This window comes from Achroia grisella, unplaced genomic scaffold, assembly GCF_030625045.1.
Source record: "Achroia grisella isolate CSIRO2021 unplaced genomic scaffold, CSIRO_AGI_Agris_v1 utg2671, whole genome shotgun sequence".
Lineage (NCBI taxonomy): Eukaryota > Metazoa > Arthropoda > Insecta > Lepidoptera > Pyralidae > Achroia > Achroia grisella.
Genome location: NW_026712758.1, coordinates 270,858 through 291,209, shown reverse-complemented (window position 1 = coordinate 291,209; position 20,352 = coordinate 270,858). Strand labels below are relative to the sequence as shown.

Genomic DNA, 20,352 nt, shown 5'->3' with positions numbered 1-20,352 from the left:
TAATATAGGCAAATAAAAATATTTCGATGTTCGTATAATAATGTGCTTCAGTGTAGATATAATAAAATACATTCTGTGTACTTAAAATAGTTTTATTAAGTCTTCTTAGTCGATTCCGCAAGGCTGGGGGTTATGTATTACTCCTACGTACTAATAAAATAATCACTAGTCATTTCTATTTTGTGCCAAATGGATAGCTGACTGTATATTTAGCTTAATGTCTAGAATCGCATCATGCATGTGCCCTACCTCTGCCACTTCTCCCGTCTACATGGAATACATAATACATTTATCCAAATGGGCTGGGTCAGATGATTTTATAAAGGTAGTAGATGCGGAAATCACACTTCATTCTTCCACAACTTCTCTAGGTGCTAATAGTGCTGCTTTAATCATCTGTGATGTTCTTATTACATCTTTAGCAATCACCGGCATTTGTGAACCGAGTCATCCTACCAAAAATACCTACACCCTAGTTTTTTACGACAGTGCTCCCAATTACAGAAATTCCTGTACTTCATCTAGGTCACGCAACTCTAGGGTTCACTGCATCTGTCTGCCTCAGTCTATAAACAGGTTGTTCATACTTCTGTTTATGTGCACACTGCACACTCACATGTTAAATTCTATAAAACAGATCTATGACTTTCTTCTCGTTCAAGTCTATTAGGATAGTATAATAAAAAAAACGCAAGTTTTATTTATTAAACATTTGTTACGAATTTTCCACTCTTGAATCAAGTTTATTTTTTTTATTTTCTTTCCATTTGAACTCGCTCCACTTATATTGAATGCCATGTACGGTGTGCATATGTTTATTGAGGCTTGGACTATGTGTAAATCTCTGTGCGCAAGATGGACATGAAAAAGGCTTTTCTCGGGTATGAACTCTTTGATGGCGTCGTAAGTCTCCTTTAGTATAAAAATTAACTTCGCAAAGCTCACATTTAAATGACTTGTCACCTACATGTCTGAAAGTAATCAGAAATTTTATAAAATTAATGGACATTGGAAAGAACCCTACTACACAACACTGATTTATCCTTAAGACATTCATTATTAGTACAAGTAAGTTTCATGAAGTGAAAATTATTATTTAGAGGTTTGTTCTTATAATATTAATAGTGTTTAGTTACATTGAACTTTGCATGTTGTATACAATTTGATAATCAAGATTCTTATAATGAATAAGTATCGTTCCTGGCAGAATAAAAATTACATTATTACACAAAATAACACTTAATTTTATAGAATCTTTTTTTTATTGTATTTCATGGCACCATCTACATCTTTATTAGCTTTAGAACTACACAACTTTTTGTTTCACTATGGCAGTCTTTTTACTGTGTTAAAAAGTTATTGTTACTGATAAATATTTTTCATACCTTTTAAGATGAATTATCAGATTTTTCTTTGTATGTGTCTTATATCCACATAAATGACATTCTATTTTCTTTTCCAAATTGTGTGTCCTCCTGTGATTTAGTAACTCTGATGATGTTACAAATGTACCTCCACAATCCTCACAGTTGTAGTTGCGAATATTATAATGTCGATGTATGTGGTCTCTCATTGATTGCTTTGACTTAAGAACTTTCTGACAGATCTTGCACTCCAAATTACCACTTTCATGCACACGGGAGTGATTTTTAAGTGAGTAGGCATGCTTAAATTGTTTTCCACAAATGGCACATGTGTAATATGTGGTGTCACTATGTGTTTTTTGATGTGCTGCGAGACTTGACGACTGTGTGAAACTTTTTCCACATTCACAATGGTACGGTCTCTCTCCATCATGTCTTCTCATGTGATTCACTAAAGTTTGGCTGTGAGGAGTTGAGTATGAACAAAATGTGCAGTGGTAGCGGCGTGCAGTTCCAAACCCTGTAACTTTACCTATTCGCTTTCTCTTTTGATGCATAGATATGTTATGCTTTGTCAAGGAGGACTTTGTTTTGAGAACTTTATGACAAGTTTCACACTTGAAACATGTAATAGTACCTTTGTCTGCTGAACCACAGTCGCCTGAACCATCATTATCAGACACATCAGCCCCGTGGGTATCAGTGTCTTCAATTAACTCGAAATCTATTTCTGAATTTCTATTTAAAGTTTTTATAGATATTTCTTTATTTTGTTTTAACTTTGTTAAATATATTTTATATCTCTCTTCATATGTGATACATTTTAATCTAAAATTATAAGCTGCATTTAATTCATATAAACAGTTTTTACAAATAGAATTTGGTATATGTTCTTCGTATTTAAAAATAATACGAAAACAGAGGTATAATTTTTCTAAAATTTCTTTAGAGCTTTCTTGTTCACAAAACAAGTCAATTACTTCTTTGACTTTCTCAAAACATATTCGACAAATATTCTCGATATCTGTTGGCATGATCGTTTGCTCCATTAAAAAACAAAATATTACTTTTTAGTAAGATTTAGAGGTATGTTTGATGATTTCAAATTGTTTTGGTTTCGTAAATATTTTGTTTATCGAAACCATAGTACATAGAGTTTGTATGTCTATAGTGCATGCTTTTTAGGGTTGCAAAAAATATCGATAGGATTGAAAAATATATCGATGATTTATCAATGAAAATTAAACTTGATTCTTCAAATAATTCACGAAATTACACCTTTTCGTATGTGACTTACAAAAAACTACTTTCAGGTTATCCATATCCTTTTATACGGGATTCTAAAAATTTATTACCCTTTTCAATTTTTAATATATAATTAAACCAAACTCGTGTTAATGTTCAAGAATTTAAATACTATAGACAAATCACATAACTGACACTTTTATTTGTATTTGTATTTTATCCCAGTTTACAAAAGGCGTGTTCACTATTTTTTTATGTACTCTACTTAAATCACTTATGGATGTGAAACATGGTCATTGACTGAGAATCATAGGGACCGACTGACAAAATGTCAAAGGGCAATGGAGAGGAGTATGATGGGGATCAAACTAAGTGACAAAATCACAAACTGGGAGATCAGACAGAGAAAAAAAGCCACGGATGTAGTCTCTAGAATAGATCATTTAAAATGGAGTTGGACTGGGCACATGTTAAGATGCAAAACAAACAAATGGAGTAAGCGACTCTCTGGTATACTAGGAACGGGACCAGAAAACAGGGTCGCCAAAGTACACGATGGAAAGATGACATCAACCTGACTCTGGAACAGGGTTGCGGAAGACCGAGCTCAGTTGAGAGTTGGCCTATGCCAAAAGGCACTCCGAGTTGCGGGACATTTTGTAAAACAGCAAATGTACTTTCGGGAAAAAGGGCTATTATTATTTAAATCACTGCAGAAGATTAGTCTTCCAGAAATTATGAACGTTTAATAAGCAAACTTTTAACCGCAATTAAAATCTGTATGTAGGTTACTGACCTAAAGGTTCTACCATCACGCTATTTCTCAGGAATTCAGCAAAAAGAAACTAGCGTTCTCATTTTGGGAGTGAAGTGAATTATTAATGTGAGCGGACTTCATTGCTAGCAATTTTAAATAAACAGGTTGACCACCACATGGTTTCGTCAGGAAACCTTCTTGATAATTTCCTGCTGAATTTACCATGATGGCCTAACTTAATATTCCTAACTACAATATTCCTGATTGTTACCAGAGATTCCTACTAATGTAATATTAGCGATATGCCTAAACAGCAGAAGTATTAAATTTTACATTAATTATTGTTTACTTTAAGTATTAAAAATAAATATTTGTTGGAATAAATTGTATGTAGCTTGTTGTATATTATACCAAATTATTTTTGCATTCAACAAAATTAAGGTATACAAATAAATGTCATCATAGTTTTTTAAAATAAAAGAATGTGGTATGTTCATTGGCATTTATTGTTGATAGCCATTAAGCTTCTGCTTGCGCCTGAAGCCTCTTGATGAAGGACTCCTTCTTCTGTTTGATCCTGTTCTTTCTTTCAGCCAATGTCAGCTTACGCTTGTTCCAGCGTTTCTGTTTGGCAGGATCCTTCTTGCTGTCACTCTTTTTATGTGATGGATCCGCTCGAATGGATTCATGGGCTTTCTTATAAAGGGATTCAATCTGTTAACATGCAGAAATAAGTGAGTATCAGTATCTAATTCATACCTTTTACTTATAATTAAATCAATAACCAAACTTTATGTGGATTATTTTAGATATGATAAAATATATTTCAGCAGTAAAAGTTATCAATTCATTGTAATCATACTAAGAATTCACTTATGAAATTGGTCATAGCTATTACTGATAAATGATTATTATATATAAACATAAATGAAATGAAGAAAAGTTAGTATGATTGAATATAACACAGAGGTCTACAGAAATGTACATATATATGATTATACTACGAGTTGTAATTTTAGAAAACAAAGATTTCTTAGTGAAGGTTTAATCTTATATATATATAAACCACCACAGAAATAGTTGAACAGAGTTTTTACTATGGTAAACCAGATTCTGCCACAACCATCTCAACAGGTATTGTATAATCATTCTTTCAATATTGGCATATCATGGCAACTACATAAATGTGATGTGGCACCACAGAAAACTTTATAATTCAGATAATTATAAAATAACTGAGTATAGCATTATAATTTTGTCTGACTTCGACACAGCTTTGGTACATAACAAGAGCTGTAATTTGTTCAGACGTAAAAATAATTAAATACAAAGGGAAACTTACAGCATCAGCATTAACACCAAGCTTAATGTATTTGCCAAACTGTCTCTTGAATGAATCTTCATCATCTTGTTCAAGAATGCGCATATATTCAGCCACATGCAGCCCAAAAATGTGAGACCTACAATGAAAATACTTATTTCATTTCTTTGCTATTTGATATTTATAAATTTGAATAAAAAAACATTTGTTATAATAATTATATTATCATAGTTACATATAATTTATAATTTGGATATAAATACTACATACAAAAGAAAAATCTGATCCTTCGAATCAGATTTTTTTGTACTATATATATAAAGTACAAAAAATATAAAAGAAAAACAATATATATACAAATATATATATATGGTACATTTTAAAATGTGTATGCAAAACCGGTTCAAATAAATTTTATATGATTTATTTTGACAACCAAATGATCTGCAGTTTATTATAGCTCCTATAGGGCAGACTATTTAATAGAGATTCTATTAATTAGTGGATGAATGGAGCAAAATAAAACAACTAATCTGTATCTGGAAGGTAAGCAATACCTGTGTACTTCAGCATTGAATTTCTTTGCTTCAGCATCATAGCCTGGGAATCTTTTAATTGAGTGGGGTATATTGAGGCCTCCATCCACAGCTCCTTTCATTGCTCCAAATACTCGAGCGCCAGTGGTAGTACGCGCCAAACCAACATCCAAGTAACATCTATAATTTAAGGCAATATAATTACTTAAACAGATCACCATCTCTACTTAAGTCATTGTCTACTCAAAATTAAAAAAACAGGTTTAGGATATGCACTTGCGAAAATTTATGAGTTCTTTTTATCCAGAACATAGTCCCCCAAGCAATGAAAAACTAAAATAATTTCAAATTAAGTTAAGTGGTTTCAAACATATATGTTTGTTCGGAATTGTTAAAGTGTGATCTTTATACGTTTTATATTTATAACTTATAATTCACAATAAAATGTATATATAGTTGTCTATAACTTTCAAATACAGAAATAAAGAAAAGTTAATGGCTCTAGATCAGTTCTTAAAACAAGCTCTTATTTAAGACAATAAAAATAAAGACCAGAATTCCTTTTTCTGAATTTAATTTATGATTTAAAAACAAGTTCTCTCAAGTTCAGTAATAGGTGGAGGATGTTGTTCACAAATAATATATAATTAAAGTCATACCTGAAAGCCCCTGGGCCATTATCGACTGGTTCAACATTGTACTCGTCACCAGTGACTTCAGTGGCACCTGCATACAGAGTATCAAGTCCAAGCCTTTGTAAAAGACGCCGAGCTAACAATAAACCAGTACAGTAAGCTGCTGCATAATTTGTCAGGCCTACCTACAACACAATTCAATTTTTGAATATGGCATACAATAAAATACTTTTTAAAAGACTTTTTAAAAGGTAAAGTACATCAGTGTTGAACATATAGCAACATGAATTGAGCGTTTGTACGACGCTTCAGACCGCCCGTTCAAAATCATCATATAAAAAATATACCAATTTGCCTATTCAGCTAATTTAAATAGATTACTTTATTTAATCTTTGCACACAAAATTATATACATATGGATTACTGTCTGATGGCATTCTCTACCAGTCTATCATTGCTCTGTTAATGATGTTCTTAACTTTAATAACCAGTCTCAGTAATTTTCAACTGCCAAGCAGTTTAGTTTGTAAGCTCTATTACGGTTGAAAGGTGAGACAAAACAGTGAAGTTACAGTATAAGATGCATGGCATCTTAGTGGACCAGAACAACTGCACAAGTGGGATCACATGTGATATATGACAATGTCCATAAAGCATGCCTATAGGTAATATTTATTAATTATCATCAGATAAACTGCCAGCTTGCCGCTAAACATGTATACAAAATAACTAGAAATAAAAAAAACATTTTATATAATAAAAACATACCTTAATACCATATTTGGGCAATTCATGAGAATATGCTGCACAAACAATATGGTCACCCTCAATACGAGAGTATGCAACTTGGCAGGTCACATCCTTGTTAGAAAGTCGAACGATCAGCCGATACTTGGGTGTGTTGTATTTGTTTTTATCCTAAAAATAAGACTATATTTAAATTATTAAGTTACCAGTTTCTTATTACAGCATTGCCTATAGTAAACAAGGAAAAGCTGTTGGTATATAGACATATGAAAGGTTTCGTAAATAAAACTAACAGTCTGAAGGACTATGAGTGATAAACAGGACAGCTATGATGGCTATTCAGTGATGACAATTAAGAATTTTTCCCTAATCTGCAGTCAATCCTAAATTATAGGCAGATCTTTAGTGTGTGAACAGATAATGGCGTGTCTACCCCAGTGGGATCTGCTGCTTAATATTACACTTAGGTTATTCTATTCAATTAATAGAGCAGCCAGTCAAATTCAAATTCAAAAATAATTTATTCATGTAGGACATTTTAGCCGCTTATGAACGTCAAGTTTTTACATTATAATTTTTTTTTCCTACCGTCCGTACCGTTTATTAAGATTATAAAATAAAAAACTTTTATATTTTGTGTGTCCTGAATTATGATATAATTTTAGTCAGTCTTGGGTCACTCTACTAATACACTCCATTGGTACGTAGGGTACCATCCTCTGTACATTATCGCTACATTGTCAATCTATATTAAAAACAGGAAAGAGAAATAGTACCTGAACAATGAGACGTTTACGGGCATAGTAATCAGTTTTGCCTTCACGACGCCTTTTAAATTTAACTTGGTATCTCTTGAAGTATTGCTTGTTCTTCACCACCTTAACAAAACCCTGAAAAAGCACGCAGGTGAGGTTATTTTGAAAGGGAAAATAATAACTTAGTGTTCTAAACAAATGTGTAGATCAGAGACACTTTATAATCACAATAAAGCAACGTTCGAAAGGCAGCCAGAGCATTGCAGCGACGTAAAACACGTAATTGCAAGACTGACTGTCTTGTCCTGCCGCATCAGATGACGCGCATGTGTCGATGTTTCATCATATATCATTTATTTTAACTAAATTTTAAACGTTACAGATAATAATAATATAACAAAGTAATAAATTCTTCAAGCAATAGCACACACATTATTATTTTAGTTAATAAAAGATAATTTGTAAACATACTATGTGTGGCTACTAAAATGGATCAGACGATATAATATCGAAAAATATCTTAACAATCCCACAACAAATTCACAGTACACTTACTGAAACATTATATACATTTATTTTGATAAACAAGTTAGGATTAATTTACAACTTAAGTGCTCACCATTATTTAAAATTATATCACGACGGTATCCTAACCTGGAACAAGACACAAAAAAGGAAAGATAATTAAGCGGAAGCTAAGTTGCCAACAAAGAAAGTCAGTATTACCAGATGCCGAATGCCTAACTTTCCGCCAAATTTTGTCCCTCAAAATTATTTAACAATGTATTTATTTCAACATTTATACATACTTTTAAAATTTGCAAAATATATAATAAATGTTTTTTGTTGCTATATTTATTCTATATATTTTGTGATCTTTCAAGCCTAATGGAAGCAAATTGCTGAACAAAGGGGTTCATTTTCACCGGACTTAGTGGTAAAAATACTATGATTGCAACACTGACCGGAAAAGACAACAATTTTAAATTTTCTAAAGGTGACGATTTTACGAAATAGTAAACAAAATTGTGCAAAAATATGTTAACAATTAACATATTTTTGCACAATTTTGCTTACTTAAAAACTTGTTTAGTACCATTATGGAATAAAATATTGTGTTTTCTACCACGAAGAACAGATCCGTAAGACGTACAATGTTTTTTATTGTAAAAGTGCTTATAATATTTAATATACAATTTACTCAGTGGAAGGCAAAAGGTAAAAATAATCCAATAAACAAGCTGTTATTTACATTTTTACGTACATTAAAGCTTATTAAAAACGATGTTCACTAGTGAAAACAAAACCATAATCTCTTTGAATGAAAAAGAGAGTAAGAGTAATTATTGTGTCTTTATCTTGCAATGAGATGCAGGTCAGGGAGATATTTAACAAGAAGCATGGCAAGTCTGATTAATATTGTTAGTTCGTTACAAGAACATTTTTTGGTGAGACGGTACCATTAATTTTTATTTTATTAAAATTAGTGACGATTTGTGGTGTGTGTAGTGGTAAGTTGTAAAAATTTCCCGATTTAGGTATTTAATCGCAAATGAATAAAATTACTAAATAATTTAATGATAGTGTAATAATAACTAAGTAAATCGCAAACAATGTTCAACATTGGGCTTGTTTAAATAGCAAGTACTACTAGTATAATAGACTAAATTGTGCCAATCTAGGTTCAATTTTAAATTCAAATCTGGTCACACAGTTTTCAGTTCTGTTCCGGTTCCGCTATGGCTTCCTTCTATTCATATCCTGAATTAGTTTTGGCTTGTTTTATATTTACGTTACCTTTTTTATATGAAAACAGTAACGTGTTTCGATATTACTTGAAGTTTTTTGTTTATTATGCTTATGTATTAGTTACGTGTACCATATTATTACCTGTAGTTTTATTATATCCTAGGGATGTTACTAACTTAATGTGAGTTATTTATTGATTTTTATTTCTTTCTTGTCGCACTGGCGTAAAATGTTAATTAATATTTTTTTTTCAGTGTTGCTTCCAGATTTTGCCGCTACGCCTCGTATATAGTGGGTATAGAATGGGAATTGAGAGGCTTGGAACATTGGGACAATGAACAGTGTTACATAGTAATATCTAATCATCAAAGCTCATTAGATATATTGGGTAATTGTTTTATTATGTTAATATGTTGTATAATAATAATACTAAGTGTAGCATTATTTGTTCATCTTAACATTATTTTTATTGGTGAAGGTATGTTTGAAATGTGGCCACGCATGAAACGCTGTACAGTTGTTGCAAAGAGACCATTGATGTTTACTGGGGCCTTTGGTTTCGGAGCTTGGCTTTCTGGACTTGTATTTATAGATCGACTCAAAACCGACAGAGCCCGGAAATTAATGAGAGAAGCTACGGAGCGTGTTATACAGGAAAAGGTATTATACCTAGATAGACTTCTGATTCCTTTTAAGCTATAATCAAAGGTCAAGAATTACTTTACTATAGAATGAATCGAATTTTGAATTTTGAATTGAATTAACATTACCCACCTTACTCCTAATTTTTGGGAAATTACTGTACAACACAAAAATTATGGACAATTAATACTGAAATGATGAGAAAATATTAATGAGATTTACCATTAAGGTTAAAATTATAAAATACAAAGTGTCTGTTACCTTTGGTAGGCTACCTTTAAAATTTCACTAAAAGTTTGAGGTTCATGTGCAAGAGTTAGTAATATAATATATAAGTACTAAAAGTGAATTACTTTATCATAAAAATGGCATTACCATTGTTTAAAACAATTATGTTGGATATTAAGATAACCAAAAATATGTTCTGACAAATAATCACAGCAAAATAAATTTAGAATGTATTCTAAAGACAGTTATATCTGCACTGTTTCGTCTCAATTGGAGGATGGGGTATCGATCGGAATTGATCGATCCCGCGTCCAATATAAACGGGGATGAAAATTACAACGCCATGAGCCGAGGTTTGAATACTTAGCTGTACCCTCAGACTGAAGTTGTATGCATCCATAAGTCCTTCCGCGGTTTTGGAGTGCCAACTACACTCGCCCTCCTATCGTCCTGTAAACGGCCGCCGAAAAATATTCGCACCGTGCGAGGAATCGAACCCGCGACCATCGGAAATAAGGCTGTGTGCTAAACCGCAAGACCACAGAGGTCGTCAATAGATGCATTAAATAATTCGTACATGAGATTAAGTACATGGGCACCATTCGATTCTGCCTATATTGATGACTTTCTAGTCTATTAGAAATCAAAGTAACACCTCGAACAGTGTGTTCGGCGCCAAAAATCTTATCATAAAGTACATCTATGCGGATCGAGAAAAAGCTCTTGTAGTAAAAATATTAGGAAATGATGTAAAGATACAACCTTAAATCATCTGCTGTAATTTTTATTACATGGACTTAAACATTCTCAGTAACACTTGGGAATAGTACATTTCTAGCGTCAGTTCCATCCCTAACCCGACCAAGACATAAGAGCGAATGAAAGTGCTTCCAACCATCCGTAAATACTTATCAGGTACTATCCATTTCGCAGAGGAAGCATTTCAAATCATAATCAAATAGGTCTGTGTGATGTAACACTCCTAACACGCCAAGCATTAATGTCTGACGATTAATAGTCAAAGACGTTTGACACGGTAAAATTTTATCTACAAGAAAATAGTGACCTTTAAGAATTAAAACCTAGTAGCACTAACTCAGCTCTAATGAGATCTATTTCTTAATGTTGGCCGTCTGAAAACATAAAATACTTCTTGACTTACTTCTAACTTGGCGAAAGTTTTCACGATTTATGAAAATCACAAGCGAATTTGTTTAGCTTTCGTTTGTCGTAAAGATAAGTAATGACGTCAGTGAAGAAATGTTACGTTCTCGACATGATCCCCATATAAGAGATTTTATGCCACAGTTTATATTTACTCCACTAGTAATTGTTAACCTGCTAAAAGCCACTTCATGGCAAATAAAATAGATCTCATCAGATCAATCAAGGAAAAGGTTATAACTTAAAACAATAGTAATCGTAATAAAAAAGTTCAAAAACTAAAACCTGTGTTGAAGTGAAACTGTCGAGCCGAGGTCGTAACGACCGAAACTCAGGTCAATTAGCATTAGTATCGATATTGGTATTCCATGATTCCTTTATAGAACATTTACAGATGTAAATTTATACACATAGTTTTGTTTTTCTTTTATGTTGGTTAGATTCGAACCAGGGATGTTATGAATATGAAATTTCGGATATAGGAATGATTATTATACCGGATACGGATGCGGATATGAAATTATTTCGGATTCTCCGTTACTTTCGGATAATTTCGGTTACGTATAATATTTTTTTAAGGAATTACAAAAGTAAAATACAAACAGCTAATAAAATGGTTACATAACGTGTCTAAATTTGGCTCCGCCCCTATTCGATATTGTCCAAAACTTATTTCGGATTCGGTTACGGTTACGGATCTCCTTAACATCCCTGATTCGAACTCATGACTTTTCTAAGTCAGTAAGAAAGCATGACAGGCCACGACGTCCTCACAATTGAGGACCAATTAAAGCTTTAAAAACTACACCTAAGTTGTAACTTTATTTTTTTCTATTTTAGACAAAACTGTGGGTGTTTCCTGAAGGCGCGAGATTTAACAAAGGCAGTATACAGCCTTTCAAGAAAGGTGCCTTTTATTTGGCAATTGATGCTCAGATTCCCATAATGCCGGTTGTGTTTAGCCAGTATTATTTTTTGGACAATGACAGTAAGACATTTGAACCTGGTAAGTTACAATATTTGTATTGTGTAAATTTTAGTGACATTACAATGTTATAGCTATAACTTACGTCCTTATCAGTACCAGTCCAATTAAATTAATTATTAACTACCGATATAATATTTCTCTTGAGTATTTTCTCAGCAGTACAATAGTGTGAGATCATACATCGTAACTTATTGCTCGATCAAGCGCTAAAACTCGCCTATGAACATTTTATGCTGTTTATAATACCATACGCCGTGTCTATAAGATCATCAGGGCATTCATTATAGGTTTTAATGAAAGTGGTATTCAAGAAATCATAAGAAACTTTTTTGTTCAGGGAAAGTGGTTATCACAACATTGCCTCCAATACCCACCAAAGGAATGACTCGGAACGACTTAGAAGCTCTCTCGGAGCTAGCACGAGAACAAATGATGGAAGTGTTTAATGAGAGCTCTAAGGATTTGGTAGTACAAAGAAAAGTAGTATTGTAAACAACGAACTAATGCAATAATTGTATATTTGTTCGTTTAGTTTAACTATGCTTCCTCACTGACTGAATGAGTAATGGTGTGAATGTATTTTTTATAGCTTAGGTAATAAAAAGTACTATCGTTCCATACAGTTGGTAAAATTATAATTTATTTAATACATTATTTTTTACAATAGATTATAATTTATTCTAGTCAAGTGTACCTGTTGCATAAATTATTTTTGTATAATTGTTGGTAAATTGTGACAATCAATACTATCAAAGCTCGGATCGAAGGAGAACACGAATCTCAATTTGAAACTACGAAATAGTTTTAAGTCACTCAGTATTTTATTTGTATCGCAATTTTGCGCTAAATACATCTTTCTGTAGCAGTAGTCACAAGTTCGGAAAAAATCCTGATAGTATCTCAGAGTACTTATTCATATGTTCGGAAAAAAATGTATCTTAGAAGAAAGTTTGTTTTGAATTTTCCTGTCCTTGTTTTATTAACATCTTGTTGACATAATATTATTTTATTTAATGTGATTGATTACGTAATTTAATTTGTTTGTAAGTTTTTAATGGATGTATATGAAATAGTGGACCCATATGCACTAGTGAGTACATTGGTAGGGGGAAGAGGCGGAGGACACCAGTGGAAGATCAAATGACAAGCATGAAATTATATTAGTACACCCCCACCTATGATTTAAAATATGCAATAATTTTATTTGCATTATTGCATATTTGTAAATATTAGACAATGCTTTAACTAGTCACTTAAAGTAGTATGTAAGTACTTTATTTAAAAGAATGATATATCAGTATTTTACACAAAACAATTTACTTAAATGTAGAATTATGTAAGTTGTTTAAAATGGCAAAGCCAGTTGAATTTTACAATGCATGCAATGTAAGTACTTACTTTTGATTTGGGCTGTGTTGTAAATTTACAATATACTTAGTGTCTTTTATTGTACGGTTGTGAGTATGTTTGTATAAAGAGGATTTCAAATGTCATCCAATAACTTTGCTAGTAAGTAGTAGTAGAAAATAACAGTACCTGTTTCCACATTACAATTGTCTTAGTACATAAAGATCTTTTAAATTGTAACATTAAGAATTAATGAAGATTGTATAATATTTATTTTTTAATACACACTCGTTATAGTAGTAAACAATACATAACTTATATTTATCAACTAATTATGATCTTTGATTTTGATAAAGGACTAAAATGCAATTAGGGTTTAGAATTACTTAGTTATAATTGGTTAATATAGTCGAAATCAAAACACGATTTATGGGATTCATCAATTCATCCTTAAGAGAATTAAATAAAGGAAGGTAACTTGTTTGGAACTGTCATTTTTAAAATTAAGGGATGAAATTGCATTTTATGTTCCAGACAAAATAACAGGAATTTTGTAAACTGTACGCCAAAATCGGTAATATATGGCCTGAGAATTGGAAAATACCAAATTTTTTAAACAATAGAAATGGAAATTGGCCATTGTGTTTATATTTAGTTTTAGTATTTTTGTTCAAAAATAAAGAAAACAAGTTAAAAGATTTTATTATGTGTTATTTTAGTATGTATTTCGAATGCACCAACAATATGTAAATATACTCTCCTGCTATTATAGATTTTTCTTGTTAATACAATATTGTACTAAAAACGGTTGCGAATATATAACACAAATCTGACAAATGCGTCTTTTACTTTAATCCTTTAATACTTTAGGTGCTGAGCCGTATAAATGCTGGTTATGCAAATTTGTTAATTCGTATTGTTCAAGGGAATTGTCCGTATAACTGCACCCATACCTCACTGCGGGCAGGACTGTGAGTATTGCCAACGATCAGTGCACATGCTAGCGTGAAATGAGTCCATAAATTGAGTTAATTTATTAGATACATATTAAGAAAATTCTTATATTTAATTACTTCAGAGTTATAACTTGTGAGGTATAATATTAATTAACAACACATGATCACCTATGTATATATTAAAGTAAAAAATATAAAAGTTTAATCACAGGTCTTAGAAATCATGTGGAATACTGTAATAGGACTGCAGATTTCACTTGCGTGTTTTATAAATTTCAATAATAATGTTTGCAATTTATTAGATACATAAATATTTTTTTTTATTAAAGATTTACCATTAATTTGGTTAAACTTCGTAAGCCAGCGTCCATACCACTTAGAAATTCAAATTTAAAAATCATTTATTCTTGCAGTACATTTTAGTCGCTTATTAACGTCAAGTTTTGTGTAAGAAGGTAATTTTTTTTTCTCCCTGATAAGATGTACTTGTGAAATTATAGCGTACGGACTTATGACATCTTAATATGCTCGGAAATGGCAACCCATAAGGGGTACTCGAGTTGTGTGTGTGTGTGTGAACTTCTAATAAAATCATAACTTTACAAATCCATTTCAACTCTGCTAAAGCGAGCGTAAACCACAGGAGCAAACGCTGAAGAACAGAGTGCAACAAAGAGATTCTCAATTAAAAAAAAAACCGTAAGAATATGCGAAAAAAAATAAAACTTGGTTTTGATAATGTATGTTTAGCGTCCCAGATACAAAATATATAAACTTTTTGTTCTAGTGAGTCATATCTAGTACCATATATTCTGTGGTAATATTAATTTTAAGCGCATGTATTTATTCATAATAAAAGTATATGTAATTATTGCTCATTTATTTATTTCCATCTGCAATTACAGTAACTGTTATTTGGAGGTAATTAACTTGGTAAAATAAAAAAAAAATTTGAGTATATACCGAATGACTATTTACCGTACGAAAATATTTGGCATAGTACATACATGAAGGCCATTGATACAAAAATAAAAAACAAAAGGTATTTTTTATTTGCGGAAGACTATTTAATTATAATGTATATATATATATAAAGTTCTTAGCTTTTGTTAATAGTGTTATCTCATTTTAGACGATAATATTTCTTACATTTAACCACAAATTTTAATACTATTCCATGTCTTGTCCTATCTTTTAATATATACAAATGTCCACAGTGGTCGTACCTTCTATTCTGCACTACTTGCGATAACAATAATAGATGTGTAGATAAGGTCGACAAGACAAACAAATTCAAAAACCTTTAGTGCTGGATAGACACTCGTCTTTCCCGAAGCGGTCATTGTCTAGTTGTGTTTCGACACTCGTATCGCGATTTACTACGCGGAGAGTGGACCTTTGTACTGTATTTTCACAGAAAATGTAAATCGCTTAATATTGTATTTTTTCATAATCCCCTAATTTTCTTCGAAATTTAATAAAAAGTCATTGAGTATATTTCTAATAATGTCTTATATAATATAAACCTTTGTGTATACCGCTACCAGAATTACAATGAGTTACAGAGAGATCGTTTTATAAGTTACTGAATGTTTATGGTGCTGGGCCCGGAACTATCCTCATATATGATATGGATTAGCTCTGGGTTGATATAATGTTCCTTTAAGTTTCCCTTTCTTGCCCTAAAGATTTGTTTCATCCACTCTTATTATTGGAATGAAAATGAGTGGCGGAACATTACACTTTTACTCTATAATTTCATGTTATTTTTATAATGCAAGTTTATTCACAATATACAATTTATTTACATTACTAGAAAATATATTAAATAAATATACATATGTTAATTTGTGCCTATTAAATAAATACACTATACAGTAACTTGATTCAGTTTCAATTGCACAAACCCAGTTAATCATTCCAAGTGTCACCCCAACCTTCATTTTCATCCTCATCATGATTATCATTTGGAACAAAATTCAATTTGCTACTTAAATCATCGATCATATTATGTTGAGCAATCGGGACAATTGTTGGTTTTTCAATAATAGGTTTCATATCTGCGAAAAAATCAAACTCATCTGAACTTTTCTTTGAATAATCTATCTTTTGATTTTTAATATCTAACTCTGATATGTCTAAAATGTTTTTTTTTGCTTCCAGTGCCGCTTTTTGTAAAAGTGTTGTACTTGCAGTTGTTTTTACAGATTGTGGTTCATTTAAACTATGTAACACATTGATTTGCTCATTATGCTTTTGTTCGTCATTATCAACATTGATTGTTTCAACAGTATTAACTATGGTAAGTTGACGATTTGTGTTATCCCAATCACTCCAGTCATCTTCACTCTCTACTTTATTTATTGTTGTTTCTGTTGCTGCATCTTCTATGGATTCTCCACCAACTGGTGATGGTCGTTCATTTAGTGTTAATATTTTTTCATATGTTTGTTGTTCTATCTCTTCATGATTATATATATTTTCTGAACATGGTAAATCTCTTAATGATTTTGGTGAAAATAATTTCTGATCATGTACATTTTCTGAAGCAGATTTAGAATTAGGCCTTCCATCTGTGAAAAACTTTGATCTTTTGCCGCCTATCACTGTATCGCCACCTAATATTGGTACTAATTCACTTAAACATGTTAGAGTGGCTGCTACTAAATTATCATCTGTATCTTTAATACCCAACAGCAACTGCAAACAATACATTTATTAGTGTTATCTTTTGAATGATGTAGCAATGATACTAAAATTAGAATTATATTATACATCAGATTAAGGCAACTTTGCACTTTACTTTTTAAAGCAACAATAGACATTATTATCAATTTTATAGTGGTACATGTATGTCAATTTTGTGCAAAAATGTTTTGCACTACTGAGATTTTATTAATCATATTAAGAAATGTACTATTAATTTTTTCTTACTTAGTAGTACTACTCCCCTGTAATTCTGTGTTTAAAATACATGATTGCCAGTGTTTTTTATTTGTGTTAACTATATGAAATTTGATCATACCTCTGGTAAAATATGTTGAGATAGTTCTTCATGAGAAAATACATGAACAAATTTTGAGAAGTGTGTCAATAGTAAAGTTCTGATTTGACTATCTCTAACACCAAATAATTGCATTAATCTTGGTTTAACATGTTCTTTAAATACACTCAAACTGAAAAATCCTGTGTGTTCTCCATTTTGTGTCCTTTCTGCAAAAGAATAACAAAAATATAAATAGTTTCAAACAAGTTGTAAGTTCATACATAATTTATTATGTAAACAGAAAAATAAGCCTTGCAGTAATATTTTTACAGTAGTAGCTACACACAGTATCCAGGTCCTTCATCTGGAGGACTAACAAGTGGAAGTTAGATTATAGGTATAAATTGCTAATTGGTCTATTCCATATATATTTGGATTTAAACCAAGTAGGTATTACAAAATCTTTATAATCAGTATCCATATTTTGGAAACTATTAAGACTATCTATGCTGGTCCATTCATAATATAAATATAAAATGGTTAATTACAAGACGGTTCTAAAAAGGAGTGTGAAATTTCAATTGCGTTATATTTTCATTATCCATCACAAGTCTAAAACTATATGGATAATAAAGTTATAAAGTCTTGATAATGATGCAGGAACACTAATATAAAGTTTATGTAGTATGAAACGAGTATTTTAATATGTGTTAACTTACCATTTTTTGGTTTAAGAATGAAGGGTATCACAGCTTTGCGGGCCGTCTGATCCAACATAGTTAGTCTAGACAATAATAATCCACCAAGTTGTTTAGCCACAGTTTCTTCATCATAACATTGTAAGTTATCCAAAATGTTACTGAAAACTTCACTTTTCTCATCTTCAGTTTTAAGTGGTAAGAAATTGAGAAATTTGTAAATAGATATAAATTCATGGTTAAAGAAGTTGTGTTGGAGTACAACTGATAAGTCTGGCCTCTGTGCTGGGTCATCATGCTGTAAATAGTCTCTACAATATCTCTTGAACTCCTTTAAATGTGGAACATCATCTGTAAATAAATAATATTCATTAATCCTAATTATTAACAAATACATTAAATAATAAATCTTTGCTTATTAAAGAAATAAGTATTTAAATAATAAATCTAGCATGAAAATACACTATTTAGGTATATAATTAATCAGTAAGAAATACTTTTAACAGCAATTTTTAAATGTGTAGTAGATTTAAAAAATGCTATATATTCTTATATATTATACTTCTATACTATACTATATTCAAATTATAAAAATGGTCAAGCTAGTGTATCAAAAAAAATATACATCTTTTCTAAATAGATTCATTACACTTAATTTAACTTTATTACTGTAATAAATCAGTTGTAATCTATGATTTATGTAATTACCATCTTTGTGGTTACGATAAACATCTTCCACTAGAACAGCAAAACTGTATTGGTCAACTTTTGTAGTGATCATATATGAATCTTCATTTGGATCTACAGCTTTATCATATCTGTAAACAATATGTTTATATTATAATGAATACATTCAACAATAGGCAGTACAAGGTTAGGGCCAAGATAGTCATGATTGAGAGAGCACTGGGTTAAGTGGTGTACTACTCTAACTAAACCCTAAAGTGTGTCAGTTCACACTAACAAACATTAGTATCATGTATAGTCTTACTTAAAGTACAGTAAAGTAAAGTGGGATTATTTTAAACTTTTGCAAGGCCATTTTAAACAATCTTACAATCAAGATGCAATGAATGTAATAATATTATTTAACATTAAAAAATTAAACATACATCAAACTGTTCCAAATTGAATTACATGTTAATTTTGTTAATCCATAGCAATAAGAATAATGCTATGATTATTTAAAGATTGTATATCTACCTGTGGATTCTAGCATGTTTTAAATATGCAGCAGTAAGTTCAGAATATGAACAAAGATACTGAAGTCCACCTAGTTTCCATTGGCCATCACCAGTAATATAAACTGCAGATACACATATGTTATTATGTGACATCCCAGCCTGGAAGAATAACATCACAACCATAAAAAAAATGGTAATCCAATAATAAAAATAAGTATACATATATGTAATGTGAAATTATACTATACTTCATTGTTACTTTAAATACATATTTTTTTATTATCTTCCTATACTATCCATTGAATAACAGATGAGGGTATATCTCTCTTAAAATGTGTTTTAGACTAATCCATTCAAACTAGTAGTTTCTAATTATTCTTTCCAATAATAATACACCAACAATATCTAAAAGATCTATTAAAAACAATTCAAATATTACCTGATTATGCAAGAAAACCAAAGCTCGTAAAATATTATTCAGTCCAATGCAAATTTGAAGAGGAGTTTGTGTCATCAAAACTTGCGATAATGGTTGGACATATTCAGTGGCCAAATGAAGAGTAGAACGCTGTTGCCATGCCGATATATAGCGTACAATGCAGGGATGTCTATATTTCAACAGATTCTATAAAAAAATACGATTTATAATAATCATTCATTCAACACAATGTAGTAAGGCTACTTTTGTGAAATTCAACTAAACACTTACATTAGAAAATTTCTCCAGTGGCGTTGAAACTGCCCAGAGAGGACCTAATGCTGCTTCTCCTTTAAAAACAGACACCGAACCATCACTCTTCAAACTAAAATATCTACAACTATCTTTAATCGTGGCCTGATATTGAGACCAAAAGTCGGTTATTTCCACTGCCTTTTCTTCAATTTCTAGTCCATTTAATTGCGAATTTTCGTTTCCCATCATGTACAAAGTCTTAGCATTTATCCATTTATTATTGTTTTTATTCTTAATACAATAAGTCCAAGTTAATATTTTGTATCATTCCATTCACAAAATTGAAATGAATTGAAAACTGAAAACACCAAAGTATT

At 31.2% G+C, this 20,352-nt stretch overlaps 4 protein-coding genes across 4 annotated transcripts; 1 reads left to right on the top strand and 3 right to left on the bottom strand.

Annotated features, from left to right (window-relative positions):
- Positions 1-113: 113 nt before the first annotated feature.
- Positions 114-2,496, bottom strand: LOC131842971 (zinc finger protein 211-like). The gene is made up of 2 exons (XM_059191551.1): positions 1,386-2,496; positions 114-971 (listed from the first exon to the last, which is right to left on the bottom strand). Exons 1-2 carry the CDS (start codon positions 2,411-2,413, stop codon positions 716-718), a joined length of 1,284 nt encoding a protein of 427 aa, XP_059047534.1. The 5' UTR covers positions 2,414-2,496; the 3' UTR covers positions 114-715.
- A 1,358-nt stretch (positions 2,497-3,854) lies between these two features.
- LOC131842888 (large ribosomal subunit protein uL18) lies at positions 3,855-8,082 on the bottom strand. Its single transcript, XM_059191454.1, has 7 exons — positions 7,980-8,082; positions 7,382-7,495; positions 6,627-6,776; positions 5,883-6,043; positions 5,245-5,403; positions 4,709-4,826; positions 3,855-4,080 (listed from the first exon to the last, which is right to left on the bottom strand). The coding sequence occupies exons 1-7, from the start codon at positions 7,980-7,982 to the stop codon at positions 3,886-3,888; spliced, it is 900 nt and encodes a 299-aa protein (XP_059047437.1). The 5' UTR covers positions 7,983-8,082; the 3' UTR covers positions 3,855-3,885.
- Positions 8,083-9,099: 1,017 nt separating this feature from the next.
- Positions 9,100-15,228, top strand: LOC131842908 (1-acyl-sn-glycerol-3-phosphate acyltransferase alpha). The gene is made up of 5 exons (XM_059191481.1): positions 9,100-9,290; positions 9,364-9,497; positions 9,588-9,769; positions 11,984-12,149; positions 12,469-15,228. Exons 1-5 carry the CDS (start codon positions 9,100-9,102, stop codon positions 12,621-12,623), a joined length of 828 nt encoding a protein of 275 aa, XP_059047464.1. The 3' UTR covers positions 12,624-15,228.
- Positions 15,229-15,313: 85 nt separating this feature from the next.
- On the bottom strand, positions 15,314-20,348 carry LOC131842913 (protein-associating with the carboxyl-terminal domain of ezrin). Its single transcript, XM_059191485.1, has 7 exons — positions 20,012-20,348; positions 19,742-19,927; positions 19,322-19,461; positions 18,827-18,936; positions 18,140-18,469; positions 17,460-17,647; positions 15,314-17,134 (listed from the first exon to the last, which is right to left on the bottom strand). The coding sequence occupies exons 1-7, from the start codon at positions 20,222-20,224 to the stop codon at positions 16,346-16,348; spliced, it is 1,956 nt and encodes a 651-aa protein (XP_059047468.1). The 5' UTR covers positions 20,225-20,348; the 3' UTR covers positions 15,314-16,345.
- Positions 20,349-20,352: the final 4 nt, after the last annotated feature.